General features: G+C 38.6%; 2 protein-coding genes across 2 annotated transcripts in view; one reads left to right on the top strand and one right to left on the bottom strand.

The window, feature by feature from the left end:
• The window catches only part of LOC117336762 (cysteine--tRNA ligase, cytoplasmic-like), a 217,028-nt gene that overhangs the window by 164,795 nt on the left and 31,432 nt on the right, over positions 1-20,801 (bottom strand). The gene's annotated exons all lie outside the window — the stretch shown is intronic.
• The window catches only part of LOC117336763, a 162,154-nt gene that overhangs the window by 122,176 nt on the left and 19,177 nt on the right, over positions 1-20,801 (top strand). Inside the window, exon 4 of the mRNA XM_033897397.1 lies at positions 17,705-17,828. Within this exon, the coding sequence (XP_033753288.1) occupies positions 17,705-17,828 (124 nt within the window). The remainder of the gene's footprint in view (positions 1-17,704; positions 17,829-20,801) is intronic.

Genomic DNA, 20,801 nt, shown 5'->3' with positions numbered 1-20,801 from the left:
AGTCGTATGTGATGGACAACTCTCAACCTGACATGATCTATGCCTATTTACATTTGTCCAGATCTCTTGATATTTAAACTCATCTTTGTGTAATTAATTTGCCCTCTCTATGCTGTTGTGTTGACCTAGAGTGTAGAGATAACACTGTCTGCAGATGTTCCAGGCGATGATACATTGTCCATTCCTTGGCACCAGTAAACACCCACTTCTCTCATTACAGATGTGTTTATATCCAGGAAGTGTACCAATATTTCACCCTGTCCAAAAATGCCAGATTTACTCATTAACTATACTAGTATTTGAATTATTTATTTATCTATCTAAATTTTACATCTTCTGATAAAACTCATCATGTCTGTTGAACAAATTTGTTTAAAAACTCTTTCTAATTTTCCAAGTGTTCCATTAGTCATTACCCAATACCTCCACTCATTGTTTGGAGATTTCTTTTCCATCAGTCTCAAACGGTGAAATGTATCCCTATTTTAAATCAACATGTTGATTAGAAAATTATTCAGAGTTCAACTGTGATCCATATTTCATCACTACTCTGATGAGATTGCTATGAACTTTTCTAGGTTATTAGAATCCATTCATTATTACCTGGTCTTTAGGCTTCCCAGGTATGAGGCCAGGAGTATAACTACTACGGCTAAACTAAAGGAATGGATGTAGAGCCCCAGATCAGTCACCTAACTTAGGATAGAGAGTCCAGGATACAATTAGTAGCACATCAGTCACCTAACTTAGGATAGAGAGTCCAGGATACAATTAGTAGCACATCAGTCACCTAACTTAGGATAGAGAGTCCAGGATACAATTAGTAGCACATCAGTCACCTAACTTAGGATAGAGAGTCCAGGATACAATTAGTAGCACATCAGTCACCTAACTTAGGATAGAGAGTCCAGGATACAATTAGTAGCACATCAGTCACCTAACTTAGGATAGAGAGTCCAGGATACAATTAGTAGCACATCAGTCACCTAACTTAGGATAGAGAGTCCAGGATACAATTAGTAGCACATCAGTCACCTAACTTAGGATAGAGAGTCCAGGATACAATTAGTAGCACATCAGTCACCTAACTTAGGATAGAGAGTCCAGGATACAATTAGTAGCACATCAGTCACCTAACTTAGGATAGAGAGTCCAGGATACAATTAGTAGCACATCAGTCACCTAACTTAGGATAGAGAGTCCAGGATACAATTAGTAGCACATCAGTCACCTAACTTAGGATAGAGAGTCCAGGATACAATTAGTAGCACATCAGTCACCTAACTTAGGATATAGAGCCCCAGATACAATTAGTAGCACATCAGTCACCTAACTTTGGATGTAGAGCCCCAGATACAATTAGTAGCACAACAGTTGCCTAACTTATTAATCTAAAAACCAGTGCTGCTCTTGTGTAATTTTACAAGAAATTTCATAAATAAAATTAAGAAAATCAAATTTTGATACATCTCCACTCAGACAAATATTTGTTTATCAGAGAAATTTTCCAGCTACTGTTGTAGAACATCTAGTGGCCTTCTCTCTATCAAGCAATCTCTCAAATTGAATTTTCTGCTCCAACTGCTTCAGAAAATATCCATGAAAATAGCCTGTAGAAAAATTTACATTTTAATCAAGAGTTTTACTGATTTTCTGGGAAATTACACAAACGAGTCACTGAGAAGCTTGTTTCCTTCCAGCTATGGCTGTTTTTTTATATTACTTTAATTCTAGTTCTTCTTACAACATTATGTAATTTGAATTTTTTAGCAGTAAACCATAATTACCAGAGAAAATGTTAACCATTTTTATTGCAGTGATTTATTTTTTTCATTTATAAAAACTGAATCTCATATTTCTGATTATATAACTAATTTTAAAAGAAAGTTCTGAAACTGATGAGTATTTGAATATTAATAAGATTTTTAGATTAATTTAGAAAAGAAATAATGGAGGACTATATAATCAGAATATTGCACTGCTTCAAGTTTTTAAAAACCCGATATTTTTAAGAACAAGTAGGTATTCTTATAAAAAGAAGTGAAAACTACATCAATGGAGGTTGATTTCTTTGGAAATCTTTTCCTTCTTTCCATGAGAAATAACTGTTAAGAACTGGAGTCAAAATGTGATGCTATCAGCATAGTTGTTACAATGACTATCTCTGTAAGCTAGGACGTATGATATAATTAAGATTATATCATTGAAATGGAATCAACTCAAATCCTTCTCATTGAACTCCAGAAAAAGTTAGTCCTGAGAGAAGTTCCCTTTAATGAATGAAATTGCAGATAAAACAAAGTTGTTTTTCACCTATGTAACTTTTCTTTTGGTAGATTATGTTTCAGTCAATAAGTATTAAACATTTTTATTTTGTAAAATCTTAATGTGTTTCTCTAAGCCAACCATAGCATGACAATAGCCCATTTAGCTTGCTTTCACACTTGCTAAAACTAAGTCTGAATGGCGTTTCACACTTTAGGAAGCTTTCACTGCTAAAAGCAGATGGTTCCCCAGATAGTGGAACATACCAATAGAAATGCTCCGTTTCTTTCCGACATCGATACTGCCTTCCCTTTGGACAGTTTACGTATTCAGCTACCGCAACCGTGAGAAGCCTACAGGAGCTGCAATCTTCAATCACACAAATTAATTAGAAAGTGTATTGTACACACTGAAATATACATATAGTACCCTGGGGAACGAGATTTCATTTTGTTTTAAATTAAAATCTATCATTGTGGACAAAAAAAAAAAGTCGACGAGAACCATACAGAATGCTTCAGACACCTTTTCATAAAATTATCATGGCATCTCATTTTTGGCATATCGATCAGCAATATCTAACTCTTCTCACCAAACCCACTGAGACGTAAACTTTTCATTTCCCCAACAACAAAATGGACATGAAATAAAAAACGGGACGATACATCAAGTACCTAAATGACCAAAACTGGTTTGGTCTCATCTACGTAGAAAAAAATGGCAAAACTACTGCAGTTGATATCAATAAATTTTGTATATAACAAAATCAAACAGAAATGGCCAAGGAACCAGAGCAAATGATGTCCATTAAGGGAGTATAAAACAAAAAACAGCCAGCCGAAACCAGTGGCTGTCAAACCTGATCCAGGCGGTAATACAGTGACTTATCAAACATCACAGCAACATGAAGCCACCATGCATCAATGTTTCAATTACTGGATGATTAGACTCTATTTTTGCATCATATTGTACGGGTTTTTATACAGCAATACTAGATATTTGTCGGTGATATGATGTAATTGTACTGAGATAGCACTTAATGGAGACTAAATAATAATGAATGAGAAAAGAAAACCCAGTCCATCCTTCATATATCAAATTTTCTACGAAATATCGCTTTGGAATTTAGGGTTTTTGCTGCAGTAATCAAATTTTCATGCACATATATGAGCTGAATAAAAATCTCGAATCACTTTTCTCCCCTAATATATTTTTTTATTTACATTTCATTAATAGAATTTTAATGATTTTTAATTTACAAGTACATTGTACATTGTTATGAACTAATCCACTCACCTTATTATGGCATTCATTACATAGATGTTCACTTCAGCCATTCCAGTTTTTTTTAAGATGATTAAATTTCAACAACTACAATAAATGAATCACAGTATTTCTTTATTCCATTTTTTTTTTCTATGCTGAGCAACTTTTCCTGTAAAATTGAAATATGCAGACTAACAAGATAACCCTGCAACCGATTCACTTCCAGTTCACTGTAAACAGATCATCCCCAAATTGACCACAAATGATTCCCTTCAATAAACAAATGTAATAAGCTGCCACATTGACCAGACAAACGAGACAAATCAACCATACTGCACTTATTCCTATCTCCTTCAATCGCTGCAAGTAAATATTCATAACGTATTTATCTCAATAGGAAGCAGAATGTTAGCTGACCACTTGGGGCTAAAATAACTGGCCCTTCTTTATATTAAGTTAATTATTCCCCTCCTGAAAATCCATATTTACTACGGTGTATTGATCTGAGCAGTTCTCCATGTATCGGCAGATAAAAAGATGAATCACCAAAAATTATCTGTCCTGCTTTGCTGTCATATTGATCATTTGTATATTACGTAGGTTATTTTACATATGGTAACAAACTATCATGTACACTAGACGTTAAAAACATCTACATACTAACTTAGATATTTCTTTCTTAATCAAAAGTAAATACCCTTATTATTACCCTTATTAAAAACTGGTGCGAGATATATTACTGCTCAGAAAAACTCAAGTCAAGACGACAAGTCTTTATTTTATACATATCAATATATTTTATTAGGAATCAAAATCACAAAATTTATGATTCAATTAAGTATACCAATAATTTCTGTTGAAATTCCAATACAATCAGTAAAATATTTCTAGTTTCCATCTACAATTTTGTGTAATGGTTTACATTTTGTGAAGTTCTTGGTTTTCTGCACATTTGTGAAAACTATTTTCCTTTTTGTGACCTTTATATTCCTTTTTGTGACCTTTATGTGACCTTTATATTCCTTTTTGTGACCTTTATATTCCTTTTTGTGACCTTTATATTCCTTTTTGTGACCTTTATATTCCTTTATGTGACCTTTATATTCCTTTTTGTGACCTTTATGTGACCTTTATATTCCTTTTTGTGACCTTTATATTCCTTTTTGTGACCTTTATGTGACCTTTATATTCCTTTATGTGACCTTTATATTCCTTTTTGTGACCTTTATATAGAGTTGTTCACTTGTTATCCACATTTTTGTCTTTTCTTTCTCTCCATTATGTCAAAAAGGAAATAAATGTTTAGGAAATAAAGGTGATCGCATCCCTCCAAGACTCTAAGTCCTTCGGGTCTTTCGAAACAGTGTCACAGTGCCCAATCAGCTAAACCAAGAAAAAGCTCTTTGCCAAATACATTAGAAAAGGATTTTACCAAAGGTGATAAAAACAAAAAAATAATGAAGAAAAAAAATGTTTTTAAATGGATGAAACTATTCTGATTGGAAAGAAAATTAACAGTTATTATGAAATTTTCTTAAAATATTCCACTGGTCGCTGCAGCCATCCTGATGATTTTTACAGGCCATTCATCCTGGTTTAGCGTTAGTGGTATCCACAGTCCATTATCTTAATTGTCTGCTAGCCAAACTGGGAGGTAGAAAGGATCAGGGAGAGTTTTCAGACCTTCGGAAACTGTGACCTCCAGGGAAACAAGGACTTCTTTTGTGTGAACATATAACACCACTACCTCATTTACAAGGCACTGCTGCATTAGATATGTTCACAGTTCAACCCCAAATACAGCATCAAGATTCTCTTCAAAAATCACTTTATATGTGGCTATAATGGCCTCCTAATCAGACCCAAGACAAATATTTGGACACTGCTGTCATTATGTCTCCCAACATGGCCTCGGGAGGCAGGGTATGAGGACCGAGTAGAGAACCCCCAGCTGTTGACTCCCATTATCCATCCATATTAATTCTATTATCCCCATCGACAAATAAACTATCAAGGAATTTGTCCTATTTTCACAATGAAGTGACACACAGCATGCAGATACTTGAATTTGCATGCTTTGCAAGTTAAACAGCCGACTTTCCATCAGTCATTTGCCTTTAAGTTATAGATTCAAGGATGAAATATCCTTAAATACATATTAGCAAGAGAAAGGGGGCAGCTATTCAGCTTATTTGGAAATATGAAAATAGTACATAAGCATAATGCTACAGATTTATATATACAATTTATTTTTTTCAAAAATATGCAACACCAGTATATAATTTTTTTAAAATATATAAAGAATATAATAATATTAACATTTGGCAGTTAACCAGAAAGTAGAAGCATACTTATGTCTTATACAGCACCAGTAGAGTGTCTTACACAGTATCAGCAAAGTGTGCCTTACTCTGTCTTACACAGCACCAGTAGAGCCTGTCTTACACAGCACCAGTAGAGTGTGTCTTACACAGCACCAGTAGAGTGTGTCTTACACAGTATCAGTAGAGTGTCTTATACAGTATTAGTAGAGTCTGTCTAACACAGCATCAGTAGAGTCTGTCTAACACAGTATCAGTAGAGTGTGTCTTACACAGTACCAGTAGAGTCTGTCTAACACAGCATCAGTAGAGTCTGTCTTACACAGTACCAGTAGAGTGTGTCTTATACAGTATTAGTAGAGTGTGTCTTACACAGCACCAGTAGAGTGTGTCTTACACAGTATCAGTAGAGTGTGTCTTACACAGCATCAGTAGAGTGTGTCTTACACAGTACCAGTAGAGTGTGTCTTACACAGCATCAGTAGAGTGTGTCTTACACAGCACAAGTAGAGTGTGTCTTACACAGTACCAGTAGAGTGTGTCTTACACAGCACCAGTAGAGTGTGTCTTACACAGTACCAGTAGAGTGTGTCTTACACAGCACCAGTAGAGTGTGTCTTACACAGCACCAGTAGAGTGTGTCTTATACAATATCAGTAGAGTGTGTCTTACACAGTATCAGTAGAGCCTGTCTTACACAGCACCAGTAGAGTGTGTCTTACACAGCACAAGTAGAGTGTGTCTTACACAGTACCAGTAGAGTGTGTCTTACACATCACCAGTAGAGTGTGTCTTACACAGTATCAGTAGAGTGTGTCTTACACAGTACCAGTAGAGTGTGTCTTACACAGCACCAGTAGAGTGTGTCTTATACAATATCAGTAGAGTGTGTCTTACACAGTATCAGTAGAGTGTGTCTTACACAGCACCAGTAGAGTGTGTCTTACACAGCACCAGTAGAGTGTGTCTTACACAGTATCAGTAGAGTGTGTCTTACACAGCACCAGTAGGGAGTGTCTTACACATGAGCATCAGTAGAGTGTGTCTTACACAGCGCCAGAAGAGTGTGTCTTACACAGTACCAGTAGAGTGTGTCTTACACAGTATCAGTAGAGTGTGTCTTACACAGCACCAGTAGAGTGTGTCTTACACAGCACCAGTAGAGTGTGTCTTATACAATATCAGTAGAGTGTGTCTTACACAGCACCAGTAGAGTGTGTCTTACACAGTATCAGTAGAGTGTGTCTTACACAGGACCAGTAGGGAGTGTCTTACACATGAGCATCAGTAGAGTGTGTCTTACACAGCGCCAGAAGAGTGTGTCTTACACAGTACCAGTAGAGTGTGTCTTACACAGTACCAGTAGAGTGTGTCTTACACAGCGCCAGAAGAGTGTGTCTTACACAGTACCAGTAGAGTGTGTCTTATACAGTATTAGTAGAGTGTGTCTTACACAGTATCAGTAGAGTGTGTCTTACACAGTATCAGTAGAGTGTGTCTTACACAGTATCAGTAGAGTCTGTCTAACACAGTATCAGTAGAGTCTGTCTTACACAGCACCAGTAGAGTGTGTCTTACACAGTATCAGTAGAGTCTGTCTTACACAGCACCAATAGAGTGTGTCTTACACAGTATTAGTAGAGTGTGTCTTACACAGCACCAGTAGGGAGTGTCTTACACATGAGCATCAGTAGAGTGTGTCTTACACAGCGCCAGAAGAGTGTGTCTTACACAGTATCAGTAGAGTGTGTCTTACACAGTATCAGTAGAGTGTGTCTTACACAGTATCAGTAGAGTGTGTCTTACACAGCACCAGTAGAGTGTGTCTTATACAATATCAGTAGAGTGTGTCTTACACAGCACCAGTAGAGTGTGTCTTACACAGCATCAGTAGAGTCTATACAAAGATTGGGGTTCTTTACAAGATAAGATTGTGTAACATCTGTTATATATAAAGATATATATATGTTGTCTTCACTTTTGAGAAAATTAATAATCAGCTGAATGGCTATAATATGATAGAACATTAAAAAAAATTCTTTTTCACAAACAAATTGACAGGTCCATAAAACTGAAATAAATGTTATTATTTGCTTCATGTAATATTTTTAATTCACAATCAAATGGATTCCTGGACAGTGTAGAAAGACTTCTATGTATCTAAGGCAGCAACTGACCTTTGTCCGCTGTCAACAAAGTCATTCAACTTCCTCTAATCAATTTCAATCAAGCATTGAAGCTAGGAACAGACAATGGTTCCGAAAATACTTCAGGGCAAAGTTGATGAACCTTTCTGATCCGAATAAAAATGCCCTTAGCTAAGAACTGCTGATCAAAGCATCAAATTAATGAGAAAGACTTCCAACCAATCTCCAGACCCAGGTGCTAGTAGAATTTCTAATAGGAATAATACTGGTGTCATGTTTTCTGATACAATGATAAAATTGTCAGTATTGTTGAAAATCATTCAAGCTCTTTTTTTGTTCAATGAATCAGGCAAATGCAGCATGTTTTAATTGTAAATTAAATACCTTTGCTAATGACCAATTAGTTTCTGTGTTTGAACGTACTAAGTTAAAATTGCTTTCATAGGGACTAATTTTGATAATTGATCTGGAAAAAATTGAAGCTAAAAGGTATTTTGACAAGTAAGGAATAAAATGGCAGTCTTTGATGCTTTAGGGTATAGTACAATGTGCAGACCTTACAGTGGCCTTGAATTCAAACGTAAAACACAATTCTGTCTTATGATAAACCCAACCAGCGTGTCTGTTGACAGAACCACCGTGAACTATTATCAATCACATCAATGTCTCAATATAATCACACTAATGGCAAAATTTTCACTTTCATCTTCAAAGTTGAAAACAACAATGGCTCAGTCCGCCCCAAATATAGTCTAATTATCCTTGGGATTTTCTTTTTAAAATTTCATGAATTTTTTCTCATTTTGCCCTTAAAAAATCTATGACACATCTTTGTTTTATCATGAATCTGCATCTAAGAAAAACTTAACTTTCAGCATAAGGCTTTTTTGATCATTGAACCAATGGCTATATATAATCTGATGTTTGCATGGTGCTTGTCTCTTGCTAAATTCCATAACAAAACTGAGTTCTTATGTGTTTTTTTAAAGTTTTTTTCTTGCTTTTTTCTTTTTGGGGAAAAGGAAAAATAATCTTAGCTAAGTTTTTTGGAGTCTTGGCTAGAAAATACAGTAATGTACACAATGAGGAGTGGATATAATGGGCACTGACAACACTTTTCAGTCTAGTCATCTGGCTTCCTTAAACCCCATGATTGCAAATCATTTTGAAATTAATTGATATGACTTGACCACCATCTTGGAATACCATGGAGAAGACTAGAATTTGACATTAAGGTACATTAATAAATGATGGTGTTATGAACTCTGTCTCGACCAGAAACAAAAACCGGACCCCATTGTCCTGAGATTCCATGCTGAGACAGAAACCTCTTGTCATGGAAATGTCATCTTTAAAAATCACACCTCAATGTTAACATTTCCCAGAGACAAAAAAACACGCAAAAATGGAACTGTCCTTCATTAAACCCCCTATAAGGACATGGAACACTAGGTCCTTTGAGGGGTTGGATCATGACTAATTATGTCACTTTATAAAGTACAAAACGCTGTGCTCCCAGGAGCCAATCACAAGCTGGATGACATTCTTATACCCTCCTTTGAATTCTGTTACAATTATCTTGATGACTTCTCTGAATTCACTTCCAACATCTAAGATTGCTAAAAGGCTTTGTGAAATATGAAATTGATCAACTTGCATGTAAGTGATCAATGCAGGTGTAGAAAAATGTTGAATGTTCTACATACATAAGAAATTTTTTATATTAAATTCCTGTTGGGAATATTCTTTCCATAGTGTTTCCTTACACTTGAAGAATTTCTCTTTCCTTCGATTCTATCTTCTTACAACTTTTAAATATGAAGTTGTATTTTCTCATCTATCCATCTTCTTTCACCAGACAACTGATTGGTAGTAAGGACATAGACAAGATTGTTTTATCGATTTGGTGCCGTCTTAATCTAACGACGGCAGGTGACCTTTTCGTTATTGTTTTTGTGAAGAGAAATTAGAGATTAGCAGCAGGTTCCATGTACTTACCTAATTATAGGCCAATATTGGCGGCCACCTACCTGGCAGTAGACAGCCATTTCTCTAGGGCCTGTACAATTAAAATCTCACAGCAACCATGTGGTATCACAGGTGATTATATAGTATGGTACGCTCAGAAACACGAACATTGTACTGTAAGGTACGCTCAGAAACACGAATATTGTACAGTATGGTACGCTCAGAAACACGAACATTGTACTGTAAGGTACGCTCAGAAACACGAACATTGTACTGTATGGTACGCTCAGAAACACGAACATTGTACAGTATGGTACGCTCAGAAACATGTACATTGTACAGTAAGGTACGCTCAGAAACACGAACATTGTACAGTATGGTACACTCAGAAACACGAACATTGTACAGTATGGTACGCTCAGAAACACGAACATTGTACAGTATGGTACGCTCAGAAACATGTACATTGTACAGTAAGGTACGCTCAGAAACATGTACATTGTACAGTAAGGTACGCTCAGAAACATGTACACTGTACAGTATGGTACGCTCAGAAACATGTACACTGTACAGTATGGTACGCTCAGAAACATGTACCCTGTACAGTATGGTACGCTCAGAAACATGTACCCTGTACAGTATGGTACGCTCAGAAACATGTACATTGTACAGTCAGGTAGTATTTCACACACACACACACCCCCCCCCCCCCCCCCCCCACCCCACTTTTTTTTTATTTGGTAAAGTTCCGAGTTATTGGAATTAAAAGTGATAACATTGGAGAGTAATCTAAGTTAATCAAGTCTACATTAATACAAATGCAATGAAAAATCAGTGATTTCATATTTACTACACCTTAACAAAACAAAAATTTATATTCCAATGATAGTAAGATCACATCTATAATCAGAATGATCTAGACGGTTATCAAGGTCAATTGTATCCTGACCCATTCTTTGTTCTACGAATCATTACAAAGCTGTTCTGATTACTCTCAACAATTCAGATCAGATACGAGTAAAAGCTTAAAACGACAACATCACTGTGTCGTACATTATTACAAATTCTTCAAAGGAGCACCAGAAGGTTACTTAAAAAAAACCTATAATTGTTGAAAATGGAGATCTTTGGCTTTTTAGTTAGCAATGATACTATCCCTTTGAACTTACAGATATTGATGTACCTTCACTTCTTAATCGGAATAAATTAGAGCACTCAAGCAGCATCTTAATTGGAGAATCTCATCACAGCTATGTTAAACATCAGATTTGAAGTCAAACGGAGCACTAATTTAATTAGATGATTAAATAATTCCATGCTGAAATATCGTACCGATGCCCACCTTGTTAGATACTACCCCCAATAGTGGCTCCGTACTGACCCCCACCTTGTTACATACTACCCCCAATAGTGGCTCTGTACCTTGTTAGATACTACCCCCCAATAGTAGCTCCGTACTGACCCCCACCTTGTTAGATACTACCCCCCAATAGTGGCTCCGTACTGACCCCCACCTTGTTAGATACTACCCCCAATAGTGGCTCCGTACTGACCCCCACCTTGTTAGATACTACCCCCAATAGTGGCTCCGTACTGACCCCCACCTTGTTAGATACTACCCCCAATAGTGGCTCCGTACTGACCCCCACCTTGTTAGATACTACCCCCAATAGTGGCTCCGTACTGACCCCCACCTTGTTAGATACTACCCCCCCAATAGTGGCTCCGTACTGACCCCCACCTTGTTAGATACTACCCCCAATAGTGGCTCCGTACTGACCCCCACCTTGTTAGATACTACCCCCAATAGTGGCTCCGTACTGACCCCCACCTTGTTAGATACTACCCCCAATAGTGGCTCCATACTGACCCCCACCTTGTTAGATACTACCCCCAATAGTGGCTCCGTACTGACCCCCACCTTGTTAGATACTACCCCCCAATAGTGGCTCCGTACTGACCCCCACCTTGTTAGATACTACCCCCCAATAGTGGCTCCATACTGACCCCCGCCTTGTTAGATACTACCCCCAATAGTGGCTCCGTACTGACCCCCACCTTGTTAGATACTACCCCCCAATAGTGGCTCCGTACTGACGCCCACCTTGTTAGATACTACCCCCCAATAGTGGCTCCGTACTGACCCCCACCTTGTTAGATACTACCCCCAATAGTGGCTCCGTACTGACGCCCACCTTGTTAGATACTTACCCCCCAATAGTGGCTCCGTACTGACCCCCACCTTGTTAGATACTACCCCCAATAGTGGCTCCGTACTGATCCCCACCTTGTTAGATACTACCCCCAATAGTGGCTCCGTACTGACCCCCACCTTGTTAGATACTTCCCCCAATAGTGGCTCCGTACTGACCCCCACCTTGTTAGATACTACCCCCCAATAGTGGCTCCGTACTGACCCCCACCTTGTTAGATACTACCCCCCAATAGTGGCTCCGTACTGACCCCCACCTTGTTAGATACTACCCCCCAATAGTGGCTCCGTACTGACCCCCACCTTGTTAGATACTACCCCCAATAGTGGCTCCATACTGACCCCCACCTTGTTAGATACTACCCCCAATAGTGGCTCCGTACTAACCCCCACCTTGTTAGATACTACCCCCAATAGTGGCTCCGTACTGACGCCCACCTTGTTAGATACTACCCCCCAATAGTGGCTCCGTACTGACGCCCACCTTGTTAGATACTACCCCCAATAGTGGCTCCGTACTGACCCCCATCTTGTTAGATACTACCCCCCAATAGTGGCTCCGTACTGACCCCCACCTTGTTAGATACTACCCCCAATAGTGGCTCTGTACTGACCCCCACCTTGTTAGATACTACCCCCCAATAGTGGCTCCATACTGACCCCAATCTTGTTAGATACTACCCCCAATAGTGGCTCCGTACTGACCCCCACCTTGTTAGATACTACCCCCAATAGTGGCTCCGTACTGACCCCCACCTTGTTAGATACTACTCCCAATAGTGGCTCCGTACTGATCCCCACCTTGTTAGATACTACCCCCCAATAGTGGCTCCGTACTGACCCCCACCTTGTTAAATACTACCCCCCAATAGTGGCTCTGTACTGACCCCCACCTTGTTAGATACTACCCCCAATAGTGGCTCCATACTGACCCCCACCTTGTTAGATACTACCCCCCAATAGTGGCTCCGTACTGACCCCCACCTTGTTAGATACTACCCCCCAATAGTGGCTCCGTACTGACCCCCACCTTGTTAGATACTACCCCCAATACTGGCTCCATACTGACCCCCACCTTGTTAGATACTACCCCCCAATAGTGGCTCCATACTGACCCCCACCTTGTTAGATACTACCCCCAATAGTGGCTCCGTACTGACGCCCACCTTGTTAGATACTACCCCCAATAGTGGCTCCGTACTGACCCCCACCTTGTTAGATACTACCCCCAATAGTGGCTCCGTACTGACCCCCACCTTGTTAGATACTACCCCCAATAGTGGCTCCGTACTGACCCCCACCTTGTTAGATACTACCCCCAATAGTGGCTCCGTACTGACCCCCACCTTGTTAGATACTACCCCCAATAGTGGCTCCGTACTGACCCCCACCTTGTTAGATACTACCCCCCAATAGTGGCTCCGTACTGACCCCCACCTTGTTAGATACTACCCCCCAATAGTGGCTCCGTACTGACCCCCACCTTGTTAGATACTACCCCCAATAGTGGCTCCGTACTGACCCCCACCTTGTTAGATACTACCCCCCAATAGTGGCTCCGTACTGACCCCCACCTTGTTAGATACTACCCCCCAATAGTGGCTCCGTACTGACCCCCACCTTGTTAGATACTACCCCCCAATAGTGGCTCCGTACTGACCCCCACCTTGTTAGATACTACCCCCCAATAGTGGCTCCGTACTGACCCCCACCTTGTTAGATACTACCCCCAATAGTGGCTCCGTACTGACCCCCACCTTGTTAGATACTACCCCCCAATAGTGGCTCCGTACTGACCCCCACCTTGTTAGATACTACCCCCCAATAGTGGCTCCGTACTGACCCCCACCTTGTTAGATACTACCCCCCAATAGTGGCTCCGTACTGACCCCCACCTTGTTAGATACTACCCCCCAATAGTGGCTCCGTACTGACCCCCACCTTGTTAGATACTACCCCCCAATAGTGGCTCCGTACTGACGCCCACCTTGTTAGATACTACCCCCCAATAGTGGCTCCGTACTGACCCCCACCTTGTTAGATACTACCCCCCAATAGTGGCTCCGTACTGACCCCCACCTTGTTAGATACTACCCCCCAATAGTGGCTCCGTACTGCCGCCCCACCTTGTTAGATACTACCCCCCAATAGTGGCTCCGTACTGACCCCCACCTTGTTAGATACTACCCCCCAATAGTGGCTCCATACTGACCCCCACCTTGTTAGATACTACCCCCCAATAGTGGCTCCGTACTGACGCCCACCTTGTTAGATACTACCCCCCAATAGTGGCTCCATACTGACCCCCACCTTGTTAGATACTACCCCCCAATAGTGGCTCCGTACTGACGCCCACCTTGTTAGATACTACCCCCCAATAGTGGCTCCGTACTGACCCCCACCTTGTTAGATACTACCCCCCAATAGTGGCTCCGTACTGACCCCCACCTTGTTAGATACTACCCCCCAATAGTGGCTCCGTACTGACCCCCACCTTGTTAGATACTACCCCCAATAGTGGCTCCGTACTAACCCCCACCTTGTTAGATACTACCCCCAATAGTGGCTCCGTACTGACCCCCACCTTGTTAGATACTACCCCCAATAGTGGCTCCGTACTGACCCCCACCTTGTTAGATACTACCCCCCATAGTGGCTCCATACCTATTCATTGTTTGTCACTCTATGTCGACATTGTGAGGTGAGTCAGACCCGGTAATGTATGATTTCAGTAGCAGTACATATCACAACCTTGTCCAGATAAGACCGTAATAATCATCTAAGTATAGGGGGTTCGAGGGGTTGTCAAGTATCTTAAAAACCAATCACTTCCTAAATCCTCACCTGTTAAAGAGAAAATTAATTTTCTCAACATTATATAACTAAATATAAGTTATGTTGCCAGCTGGCGTGTAAAAGCAATCGCAGATTGCACCTATCTCATCCCATCCTGCACCCCTTTCAATCAGTAAACCACCATAAATTCCAATTCCTCTATATCGATAGGTGTGACATTCACACATGCTTTGATCTTCAATCAATACAAATCAGAGATTTCTGTTACGAAAGAGCTGCCAGCTGAAATTAGCCAGCCCTTGAGGAAATCGGTGTGTAAATATTCACCCAAAACTGACTGATACCAAACAACATTGACAAATTGTTTTTAAATTTGCTTTGATTTCCTGACGGGATTTTATCGAGTTTCAGTGCCATTTTTACAATTTCCAGGATTCAATTGCTTCCTGTCTGCAATTGAACTTCCCAATTACTTGATTATTACTGTTTTTGTTCTTTTTTCACCAAATAATTTTTCTTCGTATCAGAGCCAATCTGAATTGCTTAAGTAAAATGGAACATATAACAAACGTACTCCAACATGTGTATCTGGAAGAATTTAGTAATTGTGTCGCGCCAACTTACAGATTCCCTGTGTCACGCTGCCTAGTGTTTGAGGAATAGAAAACAAGTGGTAATTACAAAAACTAACAAATTGATCAAGTTTTCTCCAGCTAATCTTCCGTAGCCTTTGAATTTTTTCTGTCCAATTTACCAAGAAAATCTTGAGTGATAATCTCTTCTGATCATAAATAAAATTATTTTCCTGGTAATTAACCAATTGCAGTTGACAATTGTATGGACACATAATTTAGAATCTGTTGAAATGCATTGTTTAATCACCACTTGAAGAATTATTCAAATTCATCGGCTTCACACATGCAACAGTGATCTCAATTCTGCTCACACCAGGAGCCTTAAGCAAACTCCAATGTTAAAATACAGATGACACTTAACTACTATAGTATCTAATTTCTTTGTGTGGTACAATATGGAATGAACTGACCCCTACAGTATCCCATTAATGAACTGACCCCTACAGTATCCCATTAATGGACTGACTCCTACAGTATACCATTAATGAACTGACCCCTACAGTATCCTGTTAATTTTACTGACCCTTAAATACATTATCCCGCTAATGAAATGACTTCTACAGCATCCCGTTAATGAACGGAGCCTTTCATTATCCTATTAATGAACTGACCCCTACAGTATCCCATTAATGTACTGACCACTATCGCATCCCATTAATAGACTGACGTCTACTGTGTCCCGTTAATGAACTGACCCCTACAGTATCGCGTTAATGAACTGACCCCTACATTATTCCATCAATAAACTGACCCCTACAGTATCCCATTAATGAACTGACCCCTACAGTATCCCATTCATGAACTGACCCCTACAGTATCCCATTCATGAACTGACCCCTACAGTATCCTGTTAATGAACTGACCCTAACAGTATCCTGTTAATGAACTGACCCCTACAGTATCCCATTAATGAACTGACCCCTACAGTATCCCATTCATGAACTGACCCCTACAGTATCCTGTTAATGAACTGACCCTAACAGTATCCTGTTAATGAACTGACCCCTACAGTATACCGTTAATGTACTGACCCCTACAGTATCCTGTTAATGAACTGACCCTAACAGTATCCTGTTAATGAACTGACCCCTACAGTATCCCGTTAATGTACTGACCCCTACAGTATCCTGTTAATGAACTGACCCTAACAGTATCCTGTTAATGTACTGACCCCTACAGTATCCTGTTAATGTACTGACCCCTACAGTATCCTGTTAATGAACTGACCCCTAACAGTATCCCGTTAATGAACTGACCCCTACATTATTCCATCAATAAACTGACCCCTACAGTATCCCGTTAATGTACTGACCCCTACAGTATCCTGTATGGCCCCGAAAGTATAATTCAGTTAATTCCATTGTATGATTCCAGTATTGAATTCCCAATAAAACTCTACCCTCTCTACTTGTGGTATAATATTGTCACAGAGAATATTGCAGTATAACCAAGGCAATAATTCTAAGAACAATGAGCACGAAAATTAAACCTGCATCATGCCTACTTTTACTGATGGAAATTTAAAATTGATGTATTTGTGGAAGATGGTTCTAGTTTAAAACTAATGGTTTCCCACTCCATACACAAGCCTCAATGTCTTAAATGGCTTTTTTCATTGAATTTGAAATTTCCCACAAATTCAACCCACACGAGTAACATAATTACCAGTATTGTTCCTTTAATGTACACTATATATCTTGAGCTACCCTATAATTGTTGTTATACATATTGAAGGTGTAACAGAACTGTAGAGAACCATTTTAAGCCTACATTAAGTTACTCAGGGCGTCCATGCCTGCATTTAGAGCTTAATAAACTAGTCAGCATTGTTTTTTCAAAATTTCTGTTGTATTCTTCAACATCTTTTATTGATTTTTGTAAAAGTTACAACAGCTAACAATTATATGCCATATGTGCCATTCAAACTCATAATTTAAACGTTGAGCCACTTTATCTTCAGTGACAATACCAGGGCCATGAAAATGGGCTGAATCCTGGTTGATATTTTCCCGCAATGTTTTTTCTCAAAACATACATTATTTGTTGTAAATTTTATGATATTCATTCTAATTGAGATTTGATTTTTTTTTACAGATACCCGGGAATATGAATGGATTTAACTCTATGAATGAGAGTATACCTCTTCCACACATTGATGTGATGCCACCCATCATGATTGGGGATATAGTAGATGGCATTCAGATGTACACTGTGACAGGTTAGTTAAACCACACCGACATTATAACCACACATGACGTGGCTTAAATTAGATGTACTTCAAAAAATTAAATGTTATCATAAAATTGCTGCCAAGTAATGCCAACACAATCTGAATCACACAGAAAAACAAAAACATATATATATATATATATGTATCAAGTAATGCCAACACAATCTGAATCACACAGAAACACAAACACATACATATATATGTATCAAGTAGTGCCAACACAACCTGAATCACACAGAAAAATAAACAAGAATGTTGTTTTTTTTTTGTTACATTTTGCTACCTGAGAAGACATTATTGTATTTATCTGACCATAAGCCCACTCATACCCCCCTTGTAGTGTAATTGTGCTGGACCGCTGGGTTTAATTTAATACAAAAATAAATATGGTTACCTGGATACTCCACTCAGACTTGGAGATCTGCAAGTGTAGCAAAATAGTTCATTACTGATCATGAGGGGCAATAAGGCCATAAATGTGACCATTTTGGCAATTAGCTACATAGACCTTTGACCTTTGATTAAGAACACACAATATTTCTGGGACAGACAAACCGACCAACTGACGCCTCAGTGAATATATTTACAGACAGATAATCTTTCTCTTACTAATTACAACTTTACCCTGCAGATGGTCACCACCAAAAATGATGTGGTTCACACCAAAATATATACCTAGACCTGATCTATTACAGCGTTGCCAAGGAACTCTTCAGGGAAATACTGTTTCCATGGCAACCCCAAGTGGTCAAAGACAGGGGTGTGAAATCCAATCGGACAGATTTTAGGTTGGAAGCCATCTATAATTTTTGCCAACAACACAATGCCAAATTCTTCCTCATTACATGACAATGATGAAAAATTACCAACCCAAAAAAAGTGAAATTATAAGGGAAACTGATTGCAGCAAAAATAAGCCAATGTCACTGGCTTGAAATTGATACGTGTATTTCTCTTTCCACTAGAATTTATTCATCGGAACGTCAAGTAAGGAAACAAGATCTATTGCACCCATTAGTAAAAATTTATAATTACTTCTCAAGCTTGACAGGTTTTAAGGCGACATGCATGAAATTTAATGGCAGTAGTAGGTTTCAACTCATCAGTTTCAATCCCAGACAAAAACTGACACCAACTTTGGAGGATAGTAGCATAATCACATTCATTTATTTGTCACCATTTGTGAATCATGAAACAAAGACATAAATTATATTTGATATTATTATACGTCTTGGCTGAGGATAGAACCAGCCTCATCATCTTTTGTGGAATTTCTAAAATTAATTTTCATTTGTAAAGAGATTAGAAGTTCCTTATAATTATGTTAATGTTTCAATCAATAGCATGATGGACACAGTAGTAGACAGCTGAAGGAGGCAGGAAAACAGACAGAGACAAAATAACGATGACATTATCTATACTCCTCTTCCGTGGATATCTAACATTGTTTATTTCAATTTGATATCAGGTTATAAATCTGGAAAACCTATATTGCTAGCTATATGTATATAGATTTCTAGGGTCAATTTTCCGAAAAAGCTGGGGTTTTGACTGCTTTTTTTTATTTATTTATTTTTCAATTTTTAAAAGAGTTAATTAAATATGTGATAGTTTGTGAACACATAAGGAAATTATCCATTTTAGAGTTAATAAGAAATGCTGGATGCTGAGATTTTGAGGAGCACTTTGTTGATTTGTTCGTGGAATCAATCACAGATACAGCATCTATTTAAAAGAAACAAATATTTTGTTGAAATCAGTGATACAAGTCTTCAGGCAAATTTGGGGGATATTTCCAATCTCTGTTCATCAACAAATAAAAAAAAAATTTTAAAGAAGAAAACTGGACATCAAACAGCATACATTGTTAATTACAAAGTGGTTTTAAGTGAAATCTTTTATTACTGATTAGCTGGTCTCTGTAGGAGGTTGTGTGTTGTTTACATCCTCCGTTCAATACACATGGGAATTAATCAATAACCCCCAAAGGCATTTCATACATCGTATAAAGTTATCTCCCTTGCCTAGGTAGAAAGATTTTCACATAATTACTTTGAAATAAATTATTAAAAGAAAACAAAACAAAAATATCAGAGAACCATAAACACCTTACAGGATATCTGTTTTACAGCTTCTTGACGTGTAAAACTTCTAAGTCAGACAAATGTTTGCTGGCTTGGTGTAAATGTCCATTAGATACTGGTCTACAGTTAAATTACCTCCATCCCTGAATCACGAAAAACAATGTTACACAACTGTATTTGTTCCCAAGGGCTACGAACATGTAAAATGCATTCAAGTAAATCAACTGATCATTTTTTTCCATTATATTGATACAATTTGCTGCTGAAATGACAGATTTAATCTCCATCTGGAGGGACTTAATCCGAGTCTACGTAACCAACATCCTTTCGACTCTTCCTAAGCAGACATTCTTCTGAATCCCATGTTTGATATTTCATTTTTGAAATATTCAGCAATCACATAGATATAGCACAACAGGATATATTCATTTTCACATAAACTCTGTCCAGTTCTTGTCAAAACAGTTTATCAGCAAGCATGTGAGGATTTAATCAAGGTCAAACAAAGGTCACACACAATTTCATACACATCTAGAATATAAAAATATTGTGATGAGCTGATTGAATGGTTTTTCAAATGGAAATTCACTGTCTGCAACCATTCATGGCATATTTATCATAGGAAAAGCACTTAACAGTTTTAGCATTTTAATAGACATCTACAAATTATCAACACAACTCTCACAAAATGTCTGCCACACAGCTGCCATCCACCGTACATTTAAATTTATAGCTTCTCAATATGGTATTATTAATTTTTGCGGACAAGCAGACATGTTTCTATCAGCCCTATCTCCGACCTAATAGGCTTATTAGAATCTCTGAAAGATGGGAAGAAGAATGATTTTTTACCACCAAGAAATGCAGAGAAAACAAT

The sequence above is a fragment of the Pecten maximus genome, chromosome 10, assembly GCF_902652985.1.
Source record: "Pecten maximus chromosome 10, xPecMax1.1, whole genome shotgun sequence".
Classification (NCBI taxonomy): Eukaryota; Metazoa; Mollusca; class Bivalvia; order Pectinida; family Pectinidae; genus Pecten; species Pecten maximus.
The sequence above is the reverse complement of the archived record's forward strand: the minus strand, read 5'-3'. Positions and strand labels throughout refer to the sequence as shown.